The sequence below is a fragment of the Dipteris shenzhenensis genome, chromosome 2 (assembly GCF_047967505.1).
Source record: "Dipteris shenzhenensis isolate YYH24624 ecotype China chromosome 2, Dip_SZ_1.0, whole genome shotgun sequence".
Lineage (NCBI taxonomy): Eukaryota > Viridiplantae > Streptophyta > Polypodiopsida > Gleicheniales > Dipteridaceae > Dipteris > Dipteris shenzhenensis.
Genome location: NC_141597.1, coordinates 66,412,141 through 66,439,863, shown reverse-complemented (window position 1 = coordinate 66,439,863; position 27,723 = coordinate 66,412,141). Strand labels below are relative to the sequence as shown.

Sequence of the window (27,723 nt, the reverse complement as noted above, 5' to 3'; positions counted from 1 at the left end):
CACCAGGGGAAAGGTTTGATCCCATGGTCCACGTGCCACAATTAGGCCTGAAACTTAAATCCGTCGAAACAAGTTGACCCAAGTATAGCCATTAGTCATAAGATTTTTCTTATCTTACAATGGCCATACTAGTGTGTGTTTTGCCTATCAAACAACTATCCTACTACACTACTAGACCAATTTCCAATATCAAAATAAATCAATTGCAAACATCCACTCTTGTTCTTTTCAAACACTTAATGAGAGTAATCCATTGTTAACCACTCTCTTAATACTGCCCAAGTGAGAATAATTCATATCATATCGTTCTTTCTGACAAAGTTACAAAGTGAAAGTCAATTTTTATACTCACATTCATGTCAGAACATTGCAAAAAGTACAACAATATTGATGGCTAATCTCCAATAGAATGTTCAATCATATTTACTAGTACTTGAAGATAATCTACTGTAGAGTACGCTTTGAAGATGCCAACACCGTCTTTCTGTCTTAGAATTTTCAATGCAAATCTGATGGAGAGGTATGCCGACTCACCTGCATCCATCCACAAACATAGCACATTAGAACATGTACACTATGAATTGTGGGACTACAGGCTTCAATGCCGGCACACAGTTGTTATCCGTGTCACTCGATCTAGATTAACATAATCAAATCCCGACATTTTACTATTCAATAGTAATGAGAGGTGGGCAATTAAAGATATGACGAAATGTATATAAAATATTAGTGAAATCAAAGTAAAAAGTAGGAATCTCAAACAAACCATAAATATGGGTATTCCAACCAAGTCCAAGGGAATTCCCAAGGTCGAAAAATCCAGATATAACCTCCGTATACTTATACCTTTTCTTGATTTCCTGCTGGCATTTTCTAATTACCAGTATCGAAAGACAGACTCCATGTTATAAGGCCATGGTCCCATTCCAAGTCCAATTTTCATAATTATAACAAGATATTGAGTCATGGCAAATAAATGAAAAATGATGGCCTTTTCCATTTATCAAAATATAAAGTGTAAAGTGTAAAATATCAGAGCTTAAAGTGTTAAGTGTACCTGTTATCATACAAGTCTTCATGAGATAAAATCACAATGGCCATAAGTCCTCATGAGACCAAGCTTTAAGGGATCTTCAAATAGACCGAGTACTAATCCAATCCAATGATCATAGAATACACAGAAATGATGGCCTTAAATTTCAAGTTAGCACCCCATGACAAATACATGAGAAATGATGGCCTTTTCCATTCTAATACTCCAATGATAATACAATAGATGGATCCAAAAAGTTAAAGAGATGCTATAAACTTAATAGTCTCATGTCCATGATACCATATCACTGATGCATTACCAATCCTGTTTGCAAAATATATGTCGAGCATATCCTATTTACCGTCTAAAAGTAATGGGCAGCGTTGGCCACTGGAAATTGACAGTCTACAAGGGCCGTAAGAGTGTTCCATGCAACAATCAAAAGGTCCCCATTCTCTTGATTTCATAGAACCATAGAAGGAAGATCTAGCATTAATCACGTAGACTTCACCTTTTGATTTTATGCCAGGTACTTTACCCAACACGAAGTGGAGAAGCCAAGCTCTCGGAATGCACGGGTTCTGTTACTCGACACTCATCCTAGAGGAGAGAGGTAAAAAGTCCAACGGTTTAGTCCTCCCAAAGGGTAGTTGGCCTGGATACTCCATGCATGGAGCTTACAACTTTCGGTGGTCGCAAGCAATCACAGTAATCGTATCTAATGTAAGGTAAATGAATTTAAGCAAGGCAAGCTCAATGACCAAGGATCATTGCGTAGGTCAGCTTTGTAGAAGCATTGTCTGTGTAGTGGATCATCAACTTTAACTTGTTACTTGCATATAGTACAACGCCTATTAGAGACATCTCGCGATGCTGCTCAGTTTTCCTATTTCTAAAGACATATGTGAACTCAGCTGTGATGGGCTTGGCGTCTGAGCCCTTGAACATCTTGAACAAGAGTTCAGAAGCATATCCAGCAAGCCAAATATCTGTAAAACACCCAGAGAAATGTCAACGGCTGTCAGTAGACCACTACGATTTCATAGCAGCAGATGGTTCAGACTGTGTAGGCTCCAGCCCATCGCCGATGAGATATACTGTGTCTCCCAGGCTGGTCCTCGTTGCTTGCTGCCTCCATAACCAATAGTTCGCTAGAGTATGTATGTGCTCGTAGCAAGTCTAACAACCATCTATCAACCAGATGCAAAGCAAGCAAGCTTGCATGGTGCAGGGTGCCGTTGAACTCAGCCTACCCTGGAAGCGTAATGCAAACTCTGCGCTATTCAAGCGCTCAAGCGTTTCATTAGTTTTGGGCCTCTCATCTACAGCAGGGCTCTCTCATCCCATTCAATTGATGTGAGTCGTTACAGAACTTCTAGTGCGAACCTCTACGACATAATATGGGCGTGGTTAGCAAGCTCCACATCACCAGCCCACCAATATAGAGGCGAGTTTTTCTACTGACTATTTGTTTTGTAAGTGATAGACACTGGCATTCCTACGAAACACGGACAGTAGCTTATCTCTAAGCTTCCAGGATTACCTAGCAACAGTGTGCTGCTAGTAGAAGAAGCAAGGCCTTCCATGCGCTATACACAGCGTTGCAGTAGCAAGGTCCGTGAGAAAAATGGCAGGCCGGTGAAGATGACCAGACAAACACGGTGAAGCTGTGGCGACTTACCTTAGGTAGCTTTGACGTTCAGCTTCGATTAGGGACCTCCAGATTCCATTGCTTCGATTTTTGAGGTTCCATTGCTTCATGCTATAATGTTTCAAGGCCTATCACTTCCGAGTTGCTCATGCCCTTCAAGCTCTGCCTTGATGCTTGGGGAGAGAAAGTCCCCGCCAAAACCCATATTCTACTCCTCTCTCGTCCTTTATCACCATGAATGCTAAATGGGGGGAAAATCCATTGTCAGGCTGGCCAAATCCACTATGTTCATGGCCTTAATGGTGTTTCTTGGTTGTAAGTGAGTACTAATGGTTCCTTCACGTTCTCAGTCCAGTTTCTAATGTACCCACATAGTGAGCTCGGAAGATCTCACATAGCCAACTCTTTTGTGGACCACATTTCTCTTTAGCTCTTTTTGTTGACCACAATAGGAAGAAAAGGACAATGATCAATGATGCTTATGTCCAAAATACTCCAAGCTTCCCGCTTAAGGCTGCCTCTGGCATCTCTCATAAATTCAAGCCTATAAATGCTCTATCTGTCCAAGCACTTAGGCATCCCGCATTTCACGTATATATCCATTAAATGATAGTAAAAAATCCCACCGTTTTTTTCATTATTGTCACGTATTTCTTCTTGGATTGATCCTAGCCGCTTTTTCATTATAATAATGCCCAAGTATAATACTCCCTTCTATAGTGTTTCAGTAGAATAAGTGCATAATTTACTTTGCTGAGTCCTTGCTTAAACCGCCATGAATTCTCTCAATGGTCCCAACACACTTCCTTCAAGTGTACTTAGTCCTCTCCAATAATGGTCCAAGAGATACCATGGATCCAAGTGATTGTCCAATGGATATTTTGGTATCCAAGGTCTGATAAATACCCCATGCACATTACACCTTTAATATCACAATAAATTCCAACAAAAATCTTTATAACCTCACTTATGTCATTGATATTCATAAGGATCTCCCCATGACCATGAGCATGCATGGTTGCTCATAAGGATCTTCCCATAACCACGAGCATGCATGGTTGGTCATAACCTTTTCCAACACGATTAAACCCCCCAATCACAAGTCCAAGTTCCTTTTGTGGGGGACTATTCCAATAATGTACCCCAAATTCTTCCTCTAAAGTGTTCTCACGCATAGACTCTACACAGGTCCCCTCGAGGGATGAATATGTATACTCAAAAATCACAAGGGACCCAAAGGGGAAGTGTGTGTGTGTGTGTGTGTGTGTGTGTGTGTGTGAGAGAGAGAGAGAGAGAGAGAGAGATCATTTAATATATATTATAATATCATATTATATAATATATTATATTATAAAAAATATAAAATATATTATATATAATATATAGGAGATAGAGAAAACAAAGAGAGCGCAAGAGACACAACAAAGAGAGAGAGAGCGAATATAAATATTTAATATATTAAATATATATATAAATGTGTGTGTGTGTAAGGGGGGGAGAGAGAGAGAGAGAGAGAGAGATTATTTAATATATATTATATTATAATATAACATATATAATATATAATATACTGTAAATATATAATATATTATAGATAATATATAGTAGTTTATTTCATATATGTATATATATATATATATATACAAGAGAGAGAAAGAGAGACAACAAAGAGAGAGAGAGAGAGAGATTATATTATATAAGTATAAATATATATATATTTATATTTATATAAGAGAGAGAGATAATATTATATAAGTATATATATATATATATAGAGAGAGAGAGAGAGAGAGAGAGAGAGAGAGAGATGAGGTGGCACATAACACTCAAAGGGTGGTGCAATGTGGAAGCCCTCATCGGGGATGGATGTGCTAGCTCTTTGCTGAATCAGAGTGGAAAGGGAAGGCACAAGTTGACGATTTCAAATCATCATGCTACACACCATCTCGATCTTTTTGCATGCCTCCCTCAAATGGCAAAGGTTCTGATGAAAATATCTGGGGCTTAGCTGGTCTCTCACCTTGCAAGAGCATGAAGCTCGCCCTTCTTCATTAATTTTGGATTCTTTGGTGCTCCTTCCCTATTGTTGTGGAGACACTATGCAATCCAGAGGTGGCTGTTGTTTTTTTGTGTGATGGTAAGCTATGCTATAGCTTGGATAGCAGGAGCGCAGTAGGTTTTCTTTACATTGAAGATTATTTTCTTCCTTTGCTCCTCCCATGTAGATGTCCAGTTGGAGCTTCTGAAGTATGGCATTTTTTGGTGCTTGGTATGTATGTATGTAATAAGTCCCCGCGATGTTCGCAAAATCATATTAGTATTAGTATGCCATGCGCATCAAAAAAAGTAAGCTGAGGTTTAAGGGCCACAACCTTCGAATTGAGGCGGCATGCTTAGAATTCTCAAAGGTTCTACCTTCGCAAGATATTATTTTACAAGTACTTGTAGAATTTGGCTTCATTATTTTACAGGTACTTACAGAATAATATTGAGATTTATTTGCTTGGTATATGCATGCAATCAATGACTATGCTTTATCTTATTGTGAGCTAAACTAATGATTTTGCTTTGTTTCCTTGTATATTATTTGTGATAGGGCTTATACTTACGATAGACAAATATTTTTATTTGCAATGGGGAAATACTAGATGGACCACATCTATTTTGCTGAAGGTACTGCTACTGATGCTAGTACTGGAGGTGTCGCTAGTGCACTGTGGCATGTGCTAGAGCTGGAGCCAATACTAGAGAGGCAAAAGGGGTGACTACCTACCGACTCAATCTGGGACTAATCCAATTGTGCCTGTTGACTATCGACTATGACATGTGTCATCTGACCAGGCGGCTTCTGACTATTGATTGGGATACATGTCACCCAACCAGGCTGCTAACATGGCTCCTAATTGCAACTTGCTAAGGTGGCAAACTATTGACTTGCCACGTGTCCTCTACCTTCCTGCAAAGTTGTTGCCATTGTGCTGACTGTGCATACCTGCTCTATCATACCATTGTGAGCTACAGTGGACTACAAGGCTACCAGTAAGGCAATCACACCATGCGCTACAGATGTCCATAACATCCCCTTCTGAATTTGCAACAAATGGAAAAGCTGAAGATGCCTGTCTGAGAACTATCCAAACTTGTGTGGCTGTTGCTCAATCATCAATAGACCAATTACTAACTTCTGGTAGTTTAAGTTAAGCACCATAAAAAGCACTTGGGGCCTTCTATCTGTATGTTGTACTGAAATGGTGCACTCTTTCCAATTAAGGGACTGCAAGTTGGTCAGCAAGCCATGGTGCACCTAAGATGATATTTGATGGGCCTAACAGTATGACAGACACTGAACCATCATAAGGTACACATTTCAAGTAATCTTCTGAGAATACACTAAATTTAATGGACTTGCCTACAAACAATTTGATCTTAATGATACATAGCACAGATATATAGATATATATGTTACAGAGATCGTACCGGGATGGCTTGGTCCGACATCCTAAGCTTTACAAGTACATGTCCCATCTTTGAAAAGATGAAAGCAGTAATCATCTGCAATTATGATCTCTCTACTTTCGATCTTGGATATAATTTTGGTAGCATTGTGGCAATCTACACATACCCGAAGATTCTTTGTTATCCGAATGGTTGTGCCTTGTGATGTAGAAAGAAGCCCAAAAGCTATGGCCAGTTTCTCACTATGTGAGCATAGAGCATACTCCTTCTCCGTATCTGATAGTGACTGCAGCACTAAGTCCAGCCGCGGTATGTATCCCTCTTCCTTCATTCGCTTACTTAAACTTCTCAACTTTGCATAAATACCTTTACTCTGTGGGTGGTTTTTGTCTCCCACAACAAAGTCGTGGACCTTACCACCAATCTCAATAGAGGCCTGTCCTGGCTTCTTCCATGCATTTGCACATCTTCTCAGTTCTTCTACCTTTTCAGCAGCCTCCCACATGCCAGCATGAGCATAGATGTTTGACATGAGCACATATCCAGAAGCGTTAAGATGATCTAGCATGATCACCTCATCAAAGCAACGTCTTCCAAGTTCTACATTAGAATGTGTTCTACAGTGACCAAGAAGAGACATCCACCCCGCAACATTAGGTTGAAATGGCATCCTTTCAAGTAACACTTTGGCATCCTTCAAGTATCCTGTATGGCCAAACAGATCGACCATACAATTATAATGTTCAAGCAAAGGTATGATTGAATAATGTTCCTGCATTGACTTGAAGTGATAGCGCCCTTCATCCACCAGGGCTGCATGCCTGCACGCTGAGAGCAGCGAAACAAATGTCACAGCATCTGGCTTTACACCTTCCTGTTGCATGCCCTCGAAATACTGCAGGGCTGACTTGTAGTCACTATGCTGTGCAAAGCAAGCTATCATTGCACTCCACGTCACAACATCCCGTTTTTGCATTCTGTTGAATATTTTAGATGAATCTTCAAGGCTCCCACACTTGGCATATACATCAACTAGGGTGCTCCCAAGAACTAAATCGAAGTCAAAACCACTCTGGATGATGCAACCATGGATGGACTTGCCTTGCTTTAGGTCCGCTACGCTGCAACATGATTTCAGGATGCAGACAAATGTCACCTGATTTGGTTTCAATCCCTGTTGTTTCATTTTTTCAAAGATCCCAAAAGCCATCTCTCTATAACCATGTTGAGCATAGCCAGAAAGCAGTGCACTCCACGTCACTACATCTCGTTCTGGCGTTCTGTCAAACACCCTGCGTGCATCCTCCAGGCTTCCGCACTTAGTGTACATGTTAATGAGGGAGTTGCAAACAAGAAGTTGTCCCTCAATACCACTTTGAGTGATGTCAGCATGAATGTGCTTGCCATATGAAAGTTCTGCCAAATTGGAACATGCTTTCAAGATACAAACAAATGTGATGTTGTCTGGTAATATGCCCTCCTGCTGCATTTTCATGAAATGATGGAGAGCTTCCTGTCCATGCCCATATACAGCAAATCCTGAAATCATGGCACTCCATGTCACAACGTCTCGCTTTGACAATCTGTCAAATGCCCGGCAGGCATCATCCAGATTCCCACATTTGACATACATGTCGATCAGTGTGTTGCAAACAGCCAAGTTCATCCCAAAACCGTACTCAACAATGTGAGCATGGATCTGCTTGCCCTGCATCAGGGATGCAAGGCTTGAACAAGCTTTCAGGATGCAAACAAATGTGACCCTCTCTGGTTCCATGTGTGTTTGTCGCATTTGCTGGAAAATTTGAAGAGCCTCCTCTTCATGCCCATTTTGAGCCAACCCTGCAATCAGTGCACTCCAGGTCACCACATCTCGCTCTGGCAATCTGTCAAACACCCAACATGCACCTTCAAGGCAGCCACACTTCGCATACATGTCAATGAGAGCATTGCCAATACAAATATTTGAAGCCACACCACTTTCAACCGTCTGAGCATGAATCAATATGCCTTTACCCAAGGCTGCTAAGCTAGAACAGGCTTTGAGTACTGCAACAAAAACGTATTCATCAGGTTTCACACTTGACTTAAGCATTTCCTGATACAAGCTGATAGCTTGCTCATCATCTCCAAACTTTGCATGTACAGAAATAATAGCACTCCATGAATATACATTTGGGCTTGGCAGTTTGCTGAATGTTTGTTTTGCCTCCAAAATACTCCCACATAATCCAAACATGCGGATCAGGTAGCCTCCTAAATAGGTATCCAGGTCCAGTCCACTTCTTACAGTGAGACAATGCAATTTCCTGCCTACTACCAGATCTTCCTTGTGCATACATCTCTGCAAGATGCAGGAGAATATAAATGCAGAAGTTGGAAATCCGAGCTCGTTCATCAGCTGAAGGGCCGCAACTGCCCCACTCAAGCATCCCTCATCACATAATTTCCTTATATCAAAATACATAACTCTTTCCAGCTGTCTCTGATTTCCCAGATAGACACCGGTTTCCTCATGTATGAAAGCATTCTCAACTCTTGCAGGATCTGTTTGGCTTTCAGAGCTAGAAAAGACTTTGTCACGAGGACAGCTTCCTTGGCTGTTTTCAGAGCGATGGAGATATGAAGAAACTCTGTCACAAGGGACATTTTTGCATGTTTGCTTTGGCTCTAAAAACCAGAGAGATCCTGAAAGAGGTGAGAGCGCACCTTTGTTTCTAGTACTTCTAATAGCAACATTGCTCTGCTGGCTATCACCTGCACATTAACCACTGTTTAGAACCCTAAAGGTCACACAAAAAATCCTTGCATGTGTATTACTGCCCCTGCCCTTTGACCAAAGCGCTATGTACCTTCTCTAGCAAATGGCCCTGTTTCCACCTAAGGAAGCCTACATCAATTGTCCACCAAAGCTGCCTCCATTCTTGTCCTATATCCAAAGTCTAGCACATTGAGAATTTCCTGTAAAACAAGCAGCTATCCTTGATAGGCCATGAAAACCAGAGTCAAGTGTGCTACTGTCTACATTTACAAAGCTCCTACTATTAAATAAAAAAGCTATAGCATTAGCCCAGCAAACGATTACTCAAGTAATTATCATTTTTGAGTTTTATATGTGCGTTCATGTTTTACGAAATTTATCTGTGTGTTCATGTTGTGCCTAGTTCGACTATTTTTACCCTCTCATAGCTCAAAGCAAGAGTTGTACGCGCACCACAATTATCCACACATACAATAATGGGCATAAATCTCTTCACATTAGAACCAAAACGAACCTGATTAAACATGTCTTCCCACCATTCTGGGAAAGTGCTAGAGAGTTTTGACATGGTTACTGTGTCACCTTTGCTAACTATGCAATTTGAGCCACAGAACATCAATATCCTAGCTGCCTTGCTTTATAAGCAAAAAGTCCATCGACCATTTATGTAAGAAAGCAAAAGCCATCCATCAATGTGCTGCACAACTACCTTTAGTATATGAGAGAAAGTCTCCACTCCACCTTCTCTAAGAGTACAATTTTATGGCAGAACACACAAGTTTTAGTGTTTGATGAGTTGCCACGCCATGCACTCCTGATCAACGGTTTATAGAATCTTGAGACTACACGGATTATGGATCGTGAGCTGTCCTTGATGTTGCCCAGATCCACCCCAAATTCCACCCCGAATCCCTGGGGCGATTGTGATGACTAAATCAAACAACTGACATATAAATGTAAGAGCTTAATCATGTCTTCCAACTTTGCCATTCTCGCTTATGTTTCACAAATTTTGAGCCTGATCATGTCACATTAAATTAAAATGGGGACATGATGCATGCATTGAGTAAATTATCTTCCATTTTCTATGGTACTCCTTTTCATCCGTCTGTTTGTAAATCCTTTCAAAAGTGCCAACAGAAGGTCTCACAGTTCTCAAGAAAAGCAGTGAACAAATTGCAACAACACTTGTTTTTCCGATGAAATATCGGACCAAAAGAATTCATGAATTGTGCTTGCTACTTACCCAACGACTCACTGTCTTACGGCCTAATCCCACTACAAGTTAAGAAGACTAGTTACGGATTTTAACAAAAGCATGCATTCCAATTGAGAATCCCAATCCAAATGCACACTTTTGTTAAAATCCGTAGCTAGTTTTCTTAAATTGTAACAGGAATAGGCCATAGGACCGTAAGCAGTTGGGTAAGTAGCAAGCACAAGTTCGTGAATCTTTTGGTCCAAAAACAAGGCTTGTTGCAGTTTGCTCTCTACTTTCCTAAAAATTGTAAGACCTCCTGTTGGAACTTCTGAAAGATGGATTTACAAATACAGGACAAAATGGAGTACCAGTTTTTTGGAAGATCTTGTTTCTTGACTTGCTTGTTTATTTTTGCTTGGTTTGCGGGTCTTTAGAAACCCAGTATAGCTGCTTATGCTTGGGCATTGATGGCAACGTAAGTGTTGCTTTGATGTCTCCTTTTGTTCTTTTTTCTTCTCTTTCATTTTCTCTTTTATTTTCTGTGTAGATTCAGATGCCCATGACATCCCTTCTGCTGAGATTAGAGCTATGGTACGTGAAAAGCCTTCTCATATGCTGAAAGGAGCTGGGGATAATCTGTAAAAAAATCCTCTTTGATCCACGGTGCCTCGTGGGAGTCCTTGCGCTTGACCTTCACTCAGTACAAGCTTTCATGGTTGCATGTACCCTTCTTAAACCAATGAAGCAAAAACTCTGCAGGCTCGACCACCTCTGCCTCATCAACAATGTCAGGATGCTCCACATCTGAAACCACTATCAGTGTAGGACCCACATATGGCTTACCATGACACATGGAATACTGGATGCATGGTCCATATCATAGGTAACTGTAACTTCATGGCCACATCATTGCTAACTTTAATGAATATAAAGGGACCAACGCTTCAATGTGAGAACTTCAGGCACTTCCTTCCAACCTGCTTCAGCCACTCCTTCATGATCTGAAGATAAACCCGTTGCCCTTCTTTGTAGCTCACATCACATCTGTGTTTATTGGCTTTCAAGGGCATAAAAAACGAATCGTATTGTGCATTCTCTGTGCGGAAGGCTGACTTCAGAATATCTAGCACATGAATCTGGATATGATGGTATCCACTCTTCAGATCGTTCTTGGAGAACATCTTGACCCAATTCAAGCAATCCAAAATGTAATTAATCCATGGCATGGAGAAGCGGCTCTTCACTATCAACTTATTAAGTGTGCAGTAATCAATGCACTTCCTAGCAGCGCTATCCTTCTTCTTGACAAAGAGGATTGGGGCTGCATATGGAGAATTAGTAGGGCATATGAAACCACTCTGCCATAGCTCCTCTAATTGTATCTCAAGCAACTCCTCCATCTTCTTGCTGAGATGGTACGGGTGCTTGCTCGTAGGTGATGAGCCAGGAATGAGCTCAATCCGATGATCCTCCAGCCAAACCTGTGGAAAGGATGGAGGGAGACTCGACATGAGAAATATATCCTAGTACTGCAGTAACAATGCGCCTTGCTGGGAGATCCTGACTGGCGTGGCTGCACTCAAGTTGGCATAGACCACACACACTTCGCCACCTCGGTAGGTCTCTAGAGACATTTGTATTGCTGAAATCAAAGGTCGAGAAAGAGTCTCCCGAAGCCAAGGAATGCACTTATCCCCATGGCCTAGGATTTTGAGATCCAAGCCCTTGTTCGGGTAGTCACGTTCAAAGTGGCTGAAGTGACCTCCATGTTGCTCTCCGTCTATTGTTCCACGAATGCGCCATTCAAGGCAATGGTATTAGACGGGGTAAGAGTCAACCTGGCCTGCTTAGCCGCTTTTGTGAATCTACAAGGATGAGAATCTTCTGGCCACCGATTTGGCCATAGAACTCGAACATGGTGGGAAATGTGAGGCTCCCCCTTTTGCTGATCTTAAATCTCCTTGATGACCATGGATGTTGTCTTCATGGGAGGTGAAGCTTGTTGAAATGGGGGCAATCTTCCTTCTTGTGGCCCTCTGCACATGACAATAGAAACACCGATTCTCTTTGGCATAGGTTGCTCAGGTTGCTGAATCAAAGAAACTGCTGCAGCCATTACTAATTTGTCGTCCAACTCTTCTTAGGCTGCCCGTTCCTAGGTTTATTCCCGCTCCCCCCATCACCAAGCGTAGTGGAGTCCTAGCTCTTCTTGCCGAGGGCTGCCTTGGGTCCCATACCCTTGTTCATGAGCTCAAAACTATGGGCAAGCTCATGAGCACTCTCATAATCATCGGGCCCTCTGCAGCCGAGAATGATGGTTATGTCCTACTCTGAGAGGTGTCTGATGATGTGGCCAAGCCCCGTCGCCTAAGTAAGTACTCTCTATGTCGGACCCCCTCGTGAATGAAGGCCGCGAGGCATCTCTGATCTGGGTAGGCGAGGAATCTGGAAAGGAGCCCGGAGCCGTCTCTGAAGAGGCAGTGGTAGCGACCTCGAATCTCATAGTACACTGGGCACCTGAAAATAAAATGCTCCTCCAACTCAACCTCCTGACAGTCACACAATATGCATAAGCGATGCTCCCTAGGAATCCCCTCTCCTCTGCCACTCTCTATGCGGAGGCGGTGTGATGATACCCGAAACTGTCTGATGGAGATCCGTAGTGAGTGAGGCATATGAAGCTCAATGTACCCCGGTGGTGTGATGAATCCCTCCTCCGAAATACGAAGACAATAATCTCTGTAGAAACTCAGCTTCACTGGAAGCTCCCTCGGCTCCAACCAGGTCCTAAAGGTGTGTAGCTGCAGGAGATCCTCTCGAATGACCTGGTTGGTGTGTGGCCCAATCGGGATGGTGGGTGGGAGTACCGAAGGGGCATCTAAACTGTACTGAAAAGGAGGTATCCTATCGATGTGGAACCCTAGTCTCACAAACCATTTGAGAGTCTGTGCATACTGGCATCGCTCGTCTCCCTCTGCTGCCAACCTCATGGAGGAATCGAGAGCCAACCATGGCAACCTCTGTCTCCCTGATGTGGAGTCCCCATATGATCTAACCCGGTGTAGATATGTGATGGTCTGAAAGGCTGCATCTAGCTGGAGTGGAGAAGCACCAAACTCGACCTAAATGATGTGATGTGGTACAGACAGTTTCCCCCGAATCATCCGTGAGAGCATGAGGATCTGCAGGCGCTCCACCCATGTCCACTCTAGCTCTGACATGTCAGGCCCCCAACAAGGGCAACCATACATACCGGCTGGTCGGACCAAGGAGTCGAAGAGAAAAGCCTTGGTCCAAGGGTCTTGGAAGTGGGAGTGAAAGCATTCTCTCTCTAGCCGAGCCAATGAGGCATATCCCCTGCTCAGTCTAGCCTGCATCGCTGGTCTCATCGTGAAGATCGGGCCGGAGAAGATGACCACTAAGTAAGTCTATGAGGATACGATCTCAACTGGTGACCCACCGAAAGTAAAAGTAACCTGCTTCCGTTGCATGTTTGCTCGAGAGGTGTTAAAGATCATGACCTTGGTCTTGCCAAGGTTGACCTCCAAATCATGGGATAAACAAAAAGCCTGCAGTGCATCCAGATGTCGCTAGAGCCCCTCGGGTGAGGACGACAAGAGTGCCACATCATCTGCATAAAGAAGAATCCTAATGATGATCCCAACAAGTGAGCAACCGGTCCCTCCGAACGCCCCCATGAAAGTCTCAAGCTCATCGATGTAGAGGCCAAACAAGGTCGGTGATAATGGACAACCTGTTTGACCCCTATGGTACTCAGGATCTCATCTGTCCAACCTGCGCCTATCCAAACTCGGCTTGAGACTCTCTCATACAGTGCCATGACTGCCCAAATGATCTCCTGATCAAATCCCAATGTCTGTAGGCGTGTGATGAGACGAGCTCGAGATACTGTGTCAAAGGCTTTGCGGAAATCCACAAAGCAACAATATACCCTCTCCTTCCGTGATCTGGCCTCCTCAATGACACTCCTAAGTGTGAGTATGTTATCCATAGTCCCATGGTCTCGCTTGAAACCGTCATGACCCTCTGCTCTGAGCACTCTCATCTCTACGAACAAGCTGACCAATGCATCCAATACAGCTGCATAGATCTTGGACATCACATGTCCAATCATGATAGTCCTGTAGTTACTCGGGTCCATGGGACCCCCTGCCTTGTGGATGGGGGTGATGGTGTTGAGTGTCCAGGTGCAAGGGAAGCCAAGGCAAACAGCGTCATTGAATAGCTTTGCTAGGATTGGGGCTAACATGTCGATCCCATATGCAATAAACTCAGTGCATAGCCCCTCGTGATCCTTCGCTCGGCCATTGTGTAGTTTCAATGTCGCATCCTTGACTCCCCTACTAGTGAACAACGTGGGGCGAGGTGTGTATGAGATCTAGAGTGGGCTGGTGTGGGACATCATAAAGATGGTGTGCATACGTGTGCCAAACTCTCGTGTCGATGAGGGGTGATGGGGACCTACGCTCAAGGAATCTCCGCCAAAAATTACTGCTGTACAAGATGTGCAGCAACAGCTCCTCAATTCGACGAAGAAATGCTTGCTTCTTTCGACGTACGAGACGTCGGTACTTGCATACCGTGTCTGGTGTGTTCAGGAGGTGACATCTGGTTTCAAATCGAAGCTATCGGCGATAAGCCTTGCACTCCGCATCGTACCAATTGTTGCAAGGTACAGAACCAAGAGGTGGTGGTCTAGTGGACTGTGTGGTGTGGGGAAAGATTTGGAGGGCAGCCTCGTGGAGTGTGCGACTAATCAAGACAGCACGGTCCTCTATGAGTGGTATGTGATCGATGTAGGTTAGGAATCTGTTTAGGCGTCCAAAGTAGGCCGGTGAGAGGCTATGATCAAAGTGTATGTCATGGTAGGTGTCGTGCTTCCTATGTGGTGCCTGTGGTGTGGCTAAGCGTGGGGTGGCGATAGTGAAGAATAGGTATGTGTGATCAGCTCCTGGAGAAAGTGGTGCTACGGTGAAGTTGGTGATACATGAAGTGAAGGTAGGGAATCCCACGATGTTATCTACTACACTAGTGCCCCCCCGTGTGGGAAGCAAGTAAAACCACCTGAGGAGGGCCATAGGTCAAGCCCGTTGTAGATGATGAGATCATGCATCCTGCCCAGATCAAGGAGCGCGTGTCCATATGGTGTAACAGGCCCGTGTCGGTCCGATGGGGTCCTAGTCATACCTGCTCCGTCTAGGTCCATGTCTCGTAGCATGATAGAGTCGTCTCGGAAGTCCAGGAGTGGTGCCTGGCGCGTGCTTGTCCTGGCGTTGAAGTCCCCAACGAGGAGAACTTTTCCACGAGCTAAAAGGTCTGGGATATCCTGATGTAAGGGAGCATATGGCAATGTCTCACCCTCCTCTCGTGCCACTCTGGCGAAGTGGGATGTGTCTGGCGGGAGTAGCATATTGCTGTAAAGGTCACAGGTGTCTGTGCGTCGAATCCGAATCCACATGAATCGGGAGTGTGCGTCCTTCCTCTCAATGGAGATGCCTCCAACGAGGGAAAACCTGTACAATACTGCGACCCCGCCTGATCCTCGAACTCCTCCTGTATCCCTCGTCTCATCCCTGAAGGCTGACTCCCATGTGTAGCCACTGACTATCGGTAGTGGATGCTCTGGGCTCTGGTGTGTCTCCGTGTAAAAGACTGTAAGAAATCATAGATTTACTATATTTAGAAATATGCTAAGGAGCAGAAAGGAGACTGAAATAGTAGAGAACAAGGAATAATTGTATTGCTTGAATGTATGTAGGGTATCTGTTGTGTCATCCATACAATTGGGCCTCTCTTATATAGAGAGTGAAGAGTCACACATGAAAAGGTGTGTACTCCAGAGTGTATGTGCATGAAGAGGTGTGTACCCCTTGTGAAGGGTGTGACCCTTGATGAGAGGGTACATTACAATAGAAATGTCTCTTCAATAGAGTGTCTCTTGTGAAGGGTTGTGCCTCATAGGAAGTGTCCCGTCGAAAGGGCAAGGGTTGTGCCTCATAGGAAGTGTCCCGTCGAAAGGGCATACCCTTCCACAAGTGTCCATTCATCAAACCATCCATAAGTCTAGAAATAGAGAAAGGAATACGTCACAGATCGTAACATCCCCTCCCACTCAAAATAAGACCCTGGTGGAGATAATGAACTGATGTAGAAAATATCACTATAAATTCCGAAAATACTACTGTAAAATGTTAGGGTACTGCTGCAAGTCTTCATCAGATTGCCAAGTAGCGTCGGAGTCGTCCAGATCTCGCCAAAGAACAAGGAATTCTGTGATAAGTCGATGTCGAATCTCTCACTGTCGATGGTCCAGAATACGCTTAGGAATAAGGAGAACATAATCGTCTTCGATTTCTGGGACATAATCACCTGCAAGAGGAACTGCTTCATCACCTGGAATGTACGTCTTTAGCCAAGAAATATGAAATGTTGGATGGATTTTACCCCATGATGGTGGTAATTTCAATTTGTAACTTAAAGGTGAATTTTTCTTGACGATCCAGAAAGGTCCATAGTATCTTGGTCACAACTTAGGAAACACAGACTTAACCGTCTTATAGCGATGTGGGGCTACAAATAATAGCACCATGTCACCAGTGTCAAATTCCAGGTGACGTCTATGTTTGTTGGCAGACCATTGATACCGCTCTTGCGCTTTTCGCATATGATCCCTGACTTGGAGTAAAATGTCTTGCATTTCTTAAACCAGTTGATCAGCTAGGGCCACTCGATGTTGAAGTACAAAATTCGTTGGTACAATCAGAGTGTGTCCATAAGCTGCTTGGAATGGAGTCATGCTGATGGCACTATGCAAAGAGTTATTATAAGCAAACTCAAGGAGTGGTAGATACTCTTCCCAAGCTGCTAGGCGTGACTGAATATAATGTCGAAGCATTTCTTCCAGAACTTGGTTGACTCTTTCAGTCTGGCCATCTGATTCTGGGTGGTAGGCTGAACTGAACAGTAGAGTTGTACCCAAAGATTCGAACAGTGAAATCCAAAAGTGACTGGTAAACTTAGGATCTCTGTCGGATATGATATCCTTGGTCAATCCATGGTGTCGGAAGATGTGTTGTATGAAGAGTTTGGCGATGTCCGGAGCCTGTGCACTACTTTTGCAAGCAACAAAGTGTGCCATTTTGGACAATCGATCAACAATTACCATAATTTAAGTGTTACCTCTGGAGGATCGTGGTAGTGTTGTAATGAAATCCATGGAAATACTTTCCCACCTTTCAATTGGAACTGGAAGAGACTGAAGAAGTCCTGTTGGAAGTCGTCAGCTTGCTTTCATTTATTGACAAGATAAGCAAGATGTAACCATTTTGATGACGTCGCTTTTCATCTGAGGCCAGTAGTATGTTGCACTGAGTAACCTATAAGTCTTGTTGATGCCTGGATGGGCAGCATAAGGAACTACATGATGCTCTTTTAACAAAAGACGTCGAACATCCTTGTCATGTGGTACACAGACGCGATCTTGATAATACAGAAGGTCGTCCGTATAAGAATAGGATGAGAAAATCTTCTATTCGGAAGTCGAAGGTTGATCTTTTGAAAGAACTTGTACTGCTGTGCCGAAGTCTTTATCATTGAAATACTTCCCTTTGAATGAATTCGGAACATCCACAGATAATGTAGAGATTACCATAGCTGATGCTAGAGGTAACCTGCTGAGAGCATCTGCAACTACATTGCGTAGTCCTGGAATGTACTCAATGGTCATGTGAAAGTTGGCCAGAAACTCAACCCAGCGTGCTTGTCGAGCGTTCATGATTGGCTAAGTAAAGATATACTTTAAAAAGTGATGGTCTGTCTTGACCACAAAGTCGGCTCCCAGGAGATAATGTTTCCAAGAGCGATAAGCATGTACAACGGCAAGAAACTCCTTATCATAAACCGGGTATCGGGTTTGGATATCAAAATGTTTATGGCTGTCAAAAGTAATAACTCTGCCTTCTTACATCAAGACTGCTCCTCTAGCGATGTCGGAAGTGTCGGTCATGACCTCAAATGAAAGGTTTGGGTCAGCAATAGCCATAACTGGTGTGGTAGTGAGTGCTTGCTTGAGTTGTTGGAAACTATACTCTGTTTCGGGAAGCCACTGAAAAACTGCTGTGCTTTTCAATAATTCGGTCATAGGAGCTGCGATTTCGGAAAACTGATAGACCTTTGTATGATAGAAGTTTGCCAATCCGAGAAAAAAGCGGACATCATGAACATTCTTAGGAGTAGGCCAGTTTCCGATTACCTCGACCTTCTTGGGATCCACAGAGATGCCGTGAGCTGAAATAACATGTCCCAAATATTCGAGTTGGGTTTTAAAGAACTCACTCTTCTCAATGTTGATGTAAAGAGAATTTGCACGCAGAACTTCAAAAACTTGGTGAAGATGTTGTTTGTGCTCATGTAGGGATCTGCTGAAAACGAGAATGTCATCGAGTTTAACGATGACGAACTTATCGAGGAAAGGCCTGAAGATGTCGTTCATTAGTGTCATGAATGTGGCTGGGGCATTGTTTAACCCGGGCTCGGTAGTCGATGCAGAGGCGCATTGACTTATTCTTTTTTTCCACAAGTAGTACAGGAGATCCGAAAGGGCTGCGACTGGGCCGAATGTGACCTTTGTTAAGTAGTCCGATGACCTGTCTTTGGATTTCTTCATTTTGAGTGTAAGAAACCCGATAAGGAGGTTTCGACGGTGGATTACTGCCGGGAATAAGGTCGATTGGGTGATCCACTAGTCGTTGAGGTGGTAACTGCTTTGGCTATTCCTGTGGAAAAATATCCAGGTAGGACTAGAAAAAAGGTTGGTTGAGGTATTCATGAGGATCCTTTGTTGGTGTCTCCTCTACTGCCGTAACCAACAGAAGTGAAGTCTTTACTTGACGTTTACGAACCCACTTCTTTACTTGTAGGGTAGAGGCAACTGGGGTTGAAGGAGAGTCCCTAGAATCAGTTAGCTCAATAAGTTTTCCCTCGTGGACAAACTGGATAGTATGGCTACGAAAACTGATTGATGGATCATAGTCGTAGAGCCACTGTTGTCCAAGTATGACATCGTACCGAGAAAGAGGCATGATGTCGAAGTTCAACTTGTCCGTATAATGTTGGATGCGAAAAGACAAGTTTTTGATCCTGGTGTTGCACAAGAAAGTAGTTCCATTTGCGAGTTCAATCTCATAGTCCATGAGACTAGGACTGGTGGTCAACCGAAGTTTGTCGACCAGAGAACTAGCTAGGAAGTTATGAGAGCAGCCACTATCGATGAGGATAGTGACCGTTGTTCCACGAATCGATCCTTGAACACAAAGTACTTGAGTGGCCAGGGAAGATTCGGGGTTGCTGGCAAGGCTCAGGTGGATGGTATTTGCCATTCGAACAGTTTTGCCTTCCTTGTCTTGTGCTGGGGTAGCATCTTCTCTTTGGAAAGTGCTAGGTTCCATATTGGAATTTTGCTTTGGTCGCTTGGGACAATCGAACCATCTATGGTCGCCTGTACAAATGGTACAAAGTCCTTTTGTGCTAGAGTTGTTCTTCTTGTCAGTGGCCGCACCTTTATGTTGGGGATGTCGGTAATGACTTTGTGAAGAAGAAGAGGCGCGATCCTTGGAGGAGTGCTTCTGTTGGAATCCACCATATGATTTCTTAGTCTTCTGGGGATCTTGAGACTGTCGCTGACCGTGATTACCGGAGTTTTTTCGAAACCTGGTGTTATCTTAAAGGCGAGCACCTTTGGCCATAGTAGAGTTCTGTGTGCGATTAGCACTCTGCTTCCCTGTGTTTTGGAAATCTGTAATGCGCTCTGCATAAGCAATAGCACCAGCTGTGGTGGTGATGTTTGCTTTAAGGACATCAATGCGTAACGAGGGATTTAGGCCTGAGATGAAAGCATGAAGGTGATCATCCTCAGTTAAACCATCAATCTCCAGCACCAATGTGATGAACTGAGAGATGTAGGAAGACAGGGAGCCCGTTTGCTCCAACTGTCGGAGTTTTGAACGTGCTTGGAAGTCTGCATTGGCAGGTATGAACTGCTTATGGAGCATGTGTTCAAAACGTTCCCATGTTAACACACTTTTGCCGTCCTTTAAGCATCTTTGCCACCATAGAAAAGCTGTATCCTTCAGGAGGGAGGCTGCCAAGGCGATCTTTTTGCCTTCAGTGAGGTCAACAGTATCAAAATACATGCGCATTTTTGCGAGCCATTGGTCAACTGTTCGGCGATTGCATTGACCAATGTAGGCTTCCGGAAGTTTGATGTCAAGTCTTTTAGTTTTGGAAGCTTGAAGTAAACGGTAGAGGGCACGTAGTTCAGTGTTTTCTATCTCTGGTGGGAATGAATGCGCATAGTCGTCTAGTTGCGTCACGTCATCCTCTGTATGTGTGGTACTGCGAGAATCTTGAAGTTGTTGAACTTTCTGGACCAAGTCGGAGATGTTGTCCTGAAGCTGGGAAATTTGAAGTTGTAGTAGTATTTCGCCTTGTACGTTGACTTCAGGGGTCTTTTTTGGACTTGAGTCTTTGATCTCTGGAGAGGCTTCACGCGAGCGTTGCGACATATCGGAGATCCCTGTGAGAAAAGCGCGAACTTGCGCTCTAGTTTGTACCATTCCTTGAAGAAGATTCGGGCTGCTCCCTGAGGTTGCTCATGTTGGAGGGGGCAGGCGAGGCAGGATGGAACCACCCGTGGAAGTCTGGTAAAGGAGGTCATGTCTGAGGTAACACTGGTGATGCCGAAAGTGGTGTTACTGCTCGTGAGAGGACAGGAGTAGGTTGCAGAGTCCACGGATTTGAGAAGGGATAAGGAGCTGCTGTCGGAAGTGGAGGATATCCAGGAGAAGGAGTGCCTTCGAAGTGTAAATACTGTCTTGGGGAAGGTACAACCTGTATAGGAGGATATCTGGGAGCTGAAGGAGGTGGAGAGTACCCTGGAGATGCTGAAGGTGAGGGGAAAAATTCTCTCCAAAGATGGACAGCAAACTCTTGAGGAATATCGGGTTCTGGGTATCTTCGTGTCTCGTAAAACACAACCTGGACTGTGCTGAGGAAGTAATGTAACTGAGGTGCCTCACGCAGAAGATATAGGATGTGGTCCAAATCACTAGGAGGGCACATGACACAGAAGACGCACAATGCAAAAGCTCCAAAATGGGCTGGTTGTGCAATCTGAACACGATATTGTGTGGTAGATGATGCCTGAGGTGTCCTTGAAAGGCCGGGTGAATTACCACGGGTTTCCATGCTTTAAATGAGCGTCTTTCATTTGCTGTAATTTGATAATGACAAGAGAATCCTTAAAAGCAGAATGGAAAGACTCCACTTGGCAATGATTTAATCTGCCAAATTGTTGCATAGAAGAGGCCTGCAGATTTCTGTCCGGAGGTCCATGTTGCAATGGGTGGCGAGGAGTAGATCTGGGCTTTTAAAAGGCTGTCTTTATCGCGATAGGAGGCTGAAACTGCTGCTGATCTGGCAGGAAAATGTAGCGAACCAAGGAGAGCAGGCTATCAATGGCCCAACAGGCTGCAGGTACCCGATTCTGGATCGCAATAGGGGCTGGCGCACCGGGCTGCTGCTGTCATGGGAGACTGGCGAAACAGAAAAGGGGATGCGGGCTGTCAATGGCGAAAATCTGGTTGCAGGCTGTTTTGCGACCGAATGGCTGGCTGGCGCTGTGCTCACGCTGCAGGCTGGAAAGGAACAGGGCTGCAAAACCAGCGGGGCTGCAAATCGCAAGGTGGCTGGCAGCAAAATAGGCGAGGGGCTGGCAGCGAAAATGGCGCAGCTGGCAGCGAGATGGCGCGTGAAGGCTGGCAGCAAGATGGCGCGGGCTGGCAGCGAGATGGCGAGGCAAAGGCTGGCAGCGAACCTGCGCGGGCTGAGGGCAGATCCTGCGTGGGCTGGCAGCGAAATGGCAAGGGCTGAGGGCAGATCCTGCGTGCAAATCTGTACGATGGAGGCGAGCCTGCATGCAAATCCATACGGACGTCAAAGGGTGTGTCCCTTTTTCGTTGGTGGCTGCCTAGGTTGGGTGGTTGCCCAAAAATTAAATGGTGGGTTTATTTAACCCTAGGGTAGCTAGGGTAAACCTAAGGTTTGGGGCTGGGTTTTTCCATTTTAACCCCTCTAGGTACCCTTTTATAGGTGCTTGGTGCCTAAAAGGTGTGCCTATTCGAAGGGGTGTGACCCTTGGAATAGGTGCACCTTTTCATGAAGGGGTGTGTCCCTGTTTTTAAAAGGGGTGTCCCTACATGAATAGGTGTGTCCTTTTGTCCACGATGGGGTGTGTCCCTTGGGTGAGGAGTCGAGACTCTTCATCACAAGGTGTGTCCGATGGTGGAAAAGGTGCGTCCCTTGGTTTTGGGACAGCCCAAGCACCTGAAAAGACACGATTTTTGTCGTGTCCATTCACATCAACTCGTGATGTGTGGGAGATGGAGAGGCCATAGATGACTTTAGGCAGGGTTGGTGCGAAAAATTTTTACACTCATCCTCTCCATCTCTTCCATGCACAATGTGCACGGATATCCTTCTAGCGGAAAAGATGTATCAGATCGGCGCTAGAAGGTGGGGGGCACTTCCTACAGGCAGGAGCGAATTTTGCTCTGATACCACTATAAGAAATCCTAGATTTACTATATTTAAAAATGTGCTAAGGAGCAGAAAGGAGACTGAAATAGCAGAGAACAAGGAATAATTGTATTGCTTGAATGTCTGTAGGGTATCCGTTGTGTCATCCATACAATTGGGCCTCTCTTATATAGAGAGTGAAGAGTCACACATGAAAAGGTGTGTACTCCAAAGTGTATGTGCATGAAGAGGTGTGTACCCCTTGTGAAGGGTGTGACCCTTGATGAGAGGGTACATTACAATAGAAATGTCTCTTCAATAGAGTGTCTCTTGTGAAAAGTTGTGCCTCATAGGAAGTGTCCCGTCGAAAGGGCAAGGGTTGTGCCTCATAGGAAGTGTCCCGTCGAAAGGGCATACCCTTCCACAAGTGTCCATTCATCAAAGCATCCATAAGTCTAGAAATAGAGAAAGGAATACGTCACAGATCATGACAAAGACTATGTCTCATCCTGTATAAGACTCCGAGAAGTTCCCTGGGTCTGACCATAAGGTACCATTACAGTTCCAAATGGTGCAATCTAGGGTAACCTGAGTCTCATAGGCCCTGTCCCCCTAGGAGGTACAGGTGGGAGCCCGACAAGTGCCGGTCGACAACCTACCATCTCGGACTACGGCCCATTTTCCCTCCTTGCGGGCAACATCCCGCTGCTGCAGGAACTCATCGCTTCTCAATCTGTAGTGGTGTCAAATCCTCGTCCATGGACAGGGTGGGATGCTCTCGTAGAGAGGCTCAGCGCCGAAGTGTCGCTAGTCGAGCATGTGAATCTCTGAAGCGAATGACTAGGGGCTCTCGGTTGGGATCTCTCCCAACACGCCATGCTCCCTCTATGCCATGGTCGAGGACTCCCGTGGTGGTCACAAAGGTGATCGCCTCCTCCATGGGCGTCGTAGTGGTGCTGGTGCTATCTCGCGTGCGCCGTGATCCCTCGTATCCGGATGTTGAGGGCCTTCGAAGCCCTCTGCTGCTGCTTCTGTATGGTGGCTGAAACAGTTGCCTTTGCCGGCTCCCGTTTCGCCACATCCACCCATCTAGTCGTCTCTACTATAGCCGATTGTATCGTGGCTATCTGTGCCTCCATTTCTGTGCCTGGGGTCCCTCCAAGCGCTGCTCTGAGGGTCCAGAGCTCCTCTCGAAGCTGTGATGTCGTGTCTGAGTCCCTGGATAAGGGTGCCCTGCTCCTGTATAATGCGGGCCTACTCCTGGGTGTATCGGGCCTGCTCCTGAGTGTAATGTGTCAGCTCTGCCTAACAGGCCCGGATGCTATGTATCTCAGCCAATAGGGAGTCCCAAGCATCTGGCGGGGGCTTAAGATGTCGTGGTCCAGGTGGGAACTAGATCTCAAGAGGGGTTGGAATGAAGGTGGGCTGCTGAGGTTGTACTGAGGGTGGGGACAGCATGATCTAGGCAGGGGAGTGATATATAGGAGTAGCGAGGCCGGACGAGGTGATGAAGGATGGCTGACTGGAGGTAGAGGTGATATGAGGGGAAAGTACTGTGGAGCCGTGGCTAGTGGGGCCAGTGGTGAGGCTACTGGAGAGGAGACCTGTGATGATGATGCAGAAGAGCGGGAGGAGAGAGGTGGCGTAGATGATGAGGCGGATGATGGTGGTGAAATAGTGGTGGTAACCATAGAGGTCGAGGATGTGGTGAGCGGCATGGGCTTTGGGTGGGCCCCTTTATCCTGGGCCGCGGTGTTGTCCACTATCAAACCGCTCCGGTTGCTGCGTTTGTTGAAGTCCTCCAGACTGAGTTGCTTTTGTGTTTTCGCCTTGTCACCATTCCCTTTCCCCATCTCCACGCGCATGCAGATTTGGATCGAAGGGTCTCCCGCCTGGTCTCCTGTCCTCATCCCCCTGTTCCCTTCATTATGGGGGAAACAGCAGTGGGCAAAGAAGGGATTGCAGGAGGTCGAAGCTGTTTTTTTTTTTTCGGAGCTAAGAGCGGGGGGTTTAGGGTTTAGGGTAGCGAGGGGGTAGCAGGGGTAGCAGAGGGGGTAGCGAGGGTAGCAGAGGGGGTTAGCGGAGGGGTTAGCAGGGGGGTAGAGAGGGGTAGCGGAGGGGGTAGCAGAGGGCCAAGGGGTAGTGGAGGGGGTAGCGGGGGGTAGTGGGGGTAGCGAGGGGGTAGCAGAGGTAGCGGGGGGGGGAGTAGGGGGGGTAGCGGAGGGGGTTAGCGAGGGGTAGCGGAGGGGGTAGCAGAGTTAGTGGGAGGGGGTAGCAGAGGTAGCGAGAGGGGTAGCGGGGGGTAGCGGGAGGGGGTAGCGGGAGGGGTAGCAGAGGTAGCGGGAGGAGGTAGCAGGAGGGGTAGCAGAGAATTCTTAGCCAAGCAAAGGAGGACACGGCCAGAATCAAAGCTCAAAGAAGAACGGAATACACAGAGAATAAGTACTGATGGAAGGACAGATCCTTCACTTCAAAAGAGGGGAATGGAAGGAGCTGGTGCTTCATTATAGAAGACTAAGAACTATCTGCTGCTGCTGTCCAATGATGAGCCAGCCTGACTGAGGCTGTAGGGATCACGGGATGGGAGCTGGTATGCTGCTGCCCTATCCCAGCCTGATCCGTTGCTGCTAGCTGATAAAATATTGTCCTGTTGCACTGTCTCGATCAGGCCCTGAACTGTCTCAGGTCTATTGAGATGCCAACCTGTCAGGCGGACTGCCGTGCCTGCCGAGGGAGGGGGAGCGAGGCGGGGGAGAGCATGGATGATTTTTTCATGTTAGTTTCGTTAATAAGTGAAACTTTAATATTGGCATCAAATGTTCATAGGGAGAGAGAGAGAGAGGGAGGGGGGTATGTGGCGGTTGTCTGGCGTGGCACCTGTACATGTTGTGACAGCTATTTGATGCTATTGTGGCTACCTACTGTTTGTAGCATGCCACGAGTTGTAGATGCCCGGGACACACATTGTGCCGTGATTTTATTTCAATATCGCACGATCAAGCTCGAATTTGCGAAACATAAGCGAGAATGGCAAAGTTGGAAGACGTTATTAAGCTCTTCCATTTATATCTCAGTTGTTTGATTTAGTCATTACCATCGTCCCAAAGGTTTGGGGATGGATTTGGGCAACATCAAGAACGACTCACGATCCATCCTGTTGCAGCATATGGTGTGGCGACACGTGTGTGTTCCACCATAAAAAGTGGCTACTGTTGTTCTCTCAGAGAAGGGTTGGCTTACATGAATGATAGCTAGATAATAGGGATGGATTCAACAATGAGGGATTGTACACGGGGTGTGAGAGAGACACCCCGGGAACAAGAGTGGGGAAGAAGAGAATTTTTTTCTTAAAAAGCAAGGCAATAGGATTTTAATGTTTTGTGGCTCAAATTACAAAGTTAACAAAGGTGACACAAGAAGCATTCCAAAAAATCTATAACAACTTTCCCACAATGGTAGGAAACTTGAACTAGAACAACATGAATGCACATATAAAACTCAGTATATAAAAGCACTCGATATATAATAATTACTTGAGTAATCGATTCCTAGGGCTAGCTCTTTTTTGGATTGGGAGAGCTTTGAAAATGTAGCCAGTAGCACACTTGACCCTGGTTTTCAAGGATGAGTGTCTCTTGCAAGGAAATCTCAATGTGCCAAACTTTAGATTAAGGACAAGTAAAGAGGCAGCTTTGATGAACAATTGCTTTGGCCTTCACAAGCATTTGCATTTAGCCTTCCTTGGGTGGAAGGTAGCTCATATTACATATGGATTCACTTTATTCTAAGATTCGTAACTATCACTTCTATCATCCTGCTATTTTTACGTAGAAAAATGCCATGCCAAAATCTTGATTTGGATTATAATTTAATAATTCACATTAAGTTCTTAACTCATGCACATTAGTATTTGTTATGCTACTTGAAAAATTAAGGTTTAAGCCAAGTTAGAAAATTAACGTAAGATAGTCCTTCCGCCGTGCCACTTGGATCCTCTATTTAAGAAAAAAAAAAACTATTCTCAAAGAGATTTAATCAGTACTCCAAAAAAAAAAAAAGAGAGACTAACCACATGCACGACCCGCAAAATGTTCCAAAAAAGCGATGCGGAAGAGAAAGGATAGAGTTGCGTTCGCTTGGAGTTGCTATTCGTCTCCGTGATGAATGCAACTCTCTGCTTGGAATGAGAGAGAGAATAGAAGCCACTTACAAAGAAAGTCTCCAAGGGAGAAGTTCTTGCCGGTTGCCGAAATCTGATATACGATGACATTGGCTACGGGATACATCCAGCCGTTATTGTCGCCCACCGTGTAGTTCTGATAGGAAGCCAAGATAAGGGCCAGTTCGGGAGAGCTTGGGCTCCAACATTGAAGGCTGAGAGGAGGCGAAAGGTGAGGGAGAGGAGAGGCTAGGAAAGAAGAAAGACGAGGCGATGTATGACGGCTATAAAAAGATCCTCCATATCCAAGGTATCCCGTGGGCTACAGGTGCTTCCTTCCGTGGTCTTGCAATCTTCAATTTTGGGTCATCCTCTTCATGTTGCCAACCTCAATTTCGTGCCTACCAAATCCAGCATTATGTATTTTCATGTTCTCTGTGCAAGATAAAGAACTACAACAAGATTAATTCTATTCATTAGGCCTGCCCGAGATGAAGGCAAGAAACAAGAAGGAAGAACAAGACAAATGGGCAAGCGAGACCGGATATGCCAGCGCTTGGAGGCTCACAAGCATGCCGGAGCTCGGCAGACTAATGTAGTTGCATTCACCTAGCTTCTCGAAGATAATATGAATCCGCCAGTGCTGGAGTCAGGAATTGAGAGTGAAGCTGAGGAAGCAAGAGGGAGAGTACAGGTGGGCTGAACTGGAGAAAAAGAGAAGGGAAGAGCTTATGAGACAGCAACGGTGCAAGGTCATCATGGATGAGCAAGCTGAGCGGGACAAGCGAGTATTACTTAGGGACGTGCAGGCTGAGCAGGACGAGCGAGTACAAGTAATCCACCGTTTGGTTGTGAGGGAGGGGGGATA

At 45.2% G+C, this 27,723-nt stretch overlaps 1 protein-coding gene across 4 annotated transcripts; it reads right to left on the bottom strand.

Annotated features, from left to right (window-relative positions):
* Positions 1-366: 366 nt before the first annotated feature.
* On the bottom strand, positions 367-27,723 carry LOC147905202 (pentatricopeptide repeat-containing protein At3g26782, mitochondrial-like). Of its 4 annotated transcripts, none has more exons than XM_087391060.1 (4): positions 27,465-27,723; positions 26,907-27,290; positions 6,162-8,897; positions 367-534 (listed from the first exon to the last, which is right to left on the bottom strand). In XM_087391060.1, exons 2-3 carry the CDS (start codon positions 26,980-26,982, stop codon positions 6,184-6,186), a joined length of 2,790 nt encoding a protein of 929 aa, XP_087247186.1. In that variant the 5' UTR covers positions 26,983-27,290; positions 27,465-27,723; the 3' UTR covers positions 367-534; positions 6,162-6,183. The 4 variants fall into 4 exon arrangements, 3 of the variants coding, with proteins under 3 accessions (XP_087247186.1, XP_087247180.1, XP_087247175.1); XM_087391054.1 differs by having other exon boundaries at positions 26,907-27,256; XM_087391049.1 differs by having other exon boundaries at positions 26,907-27,723.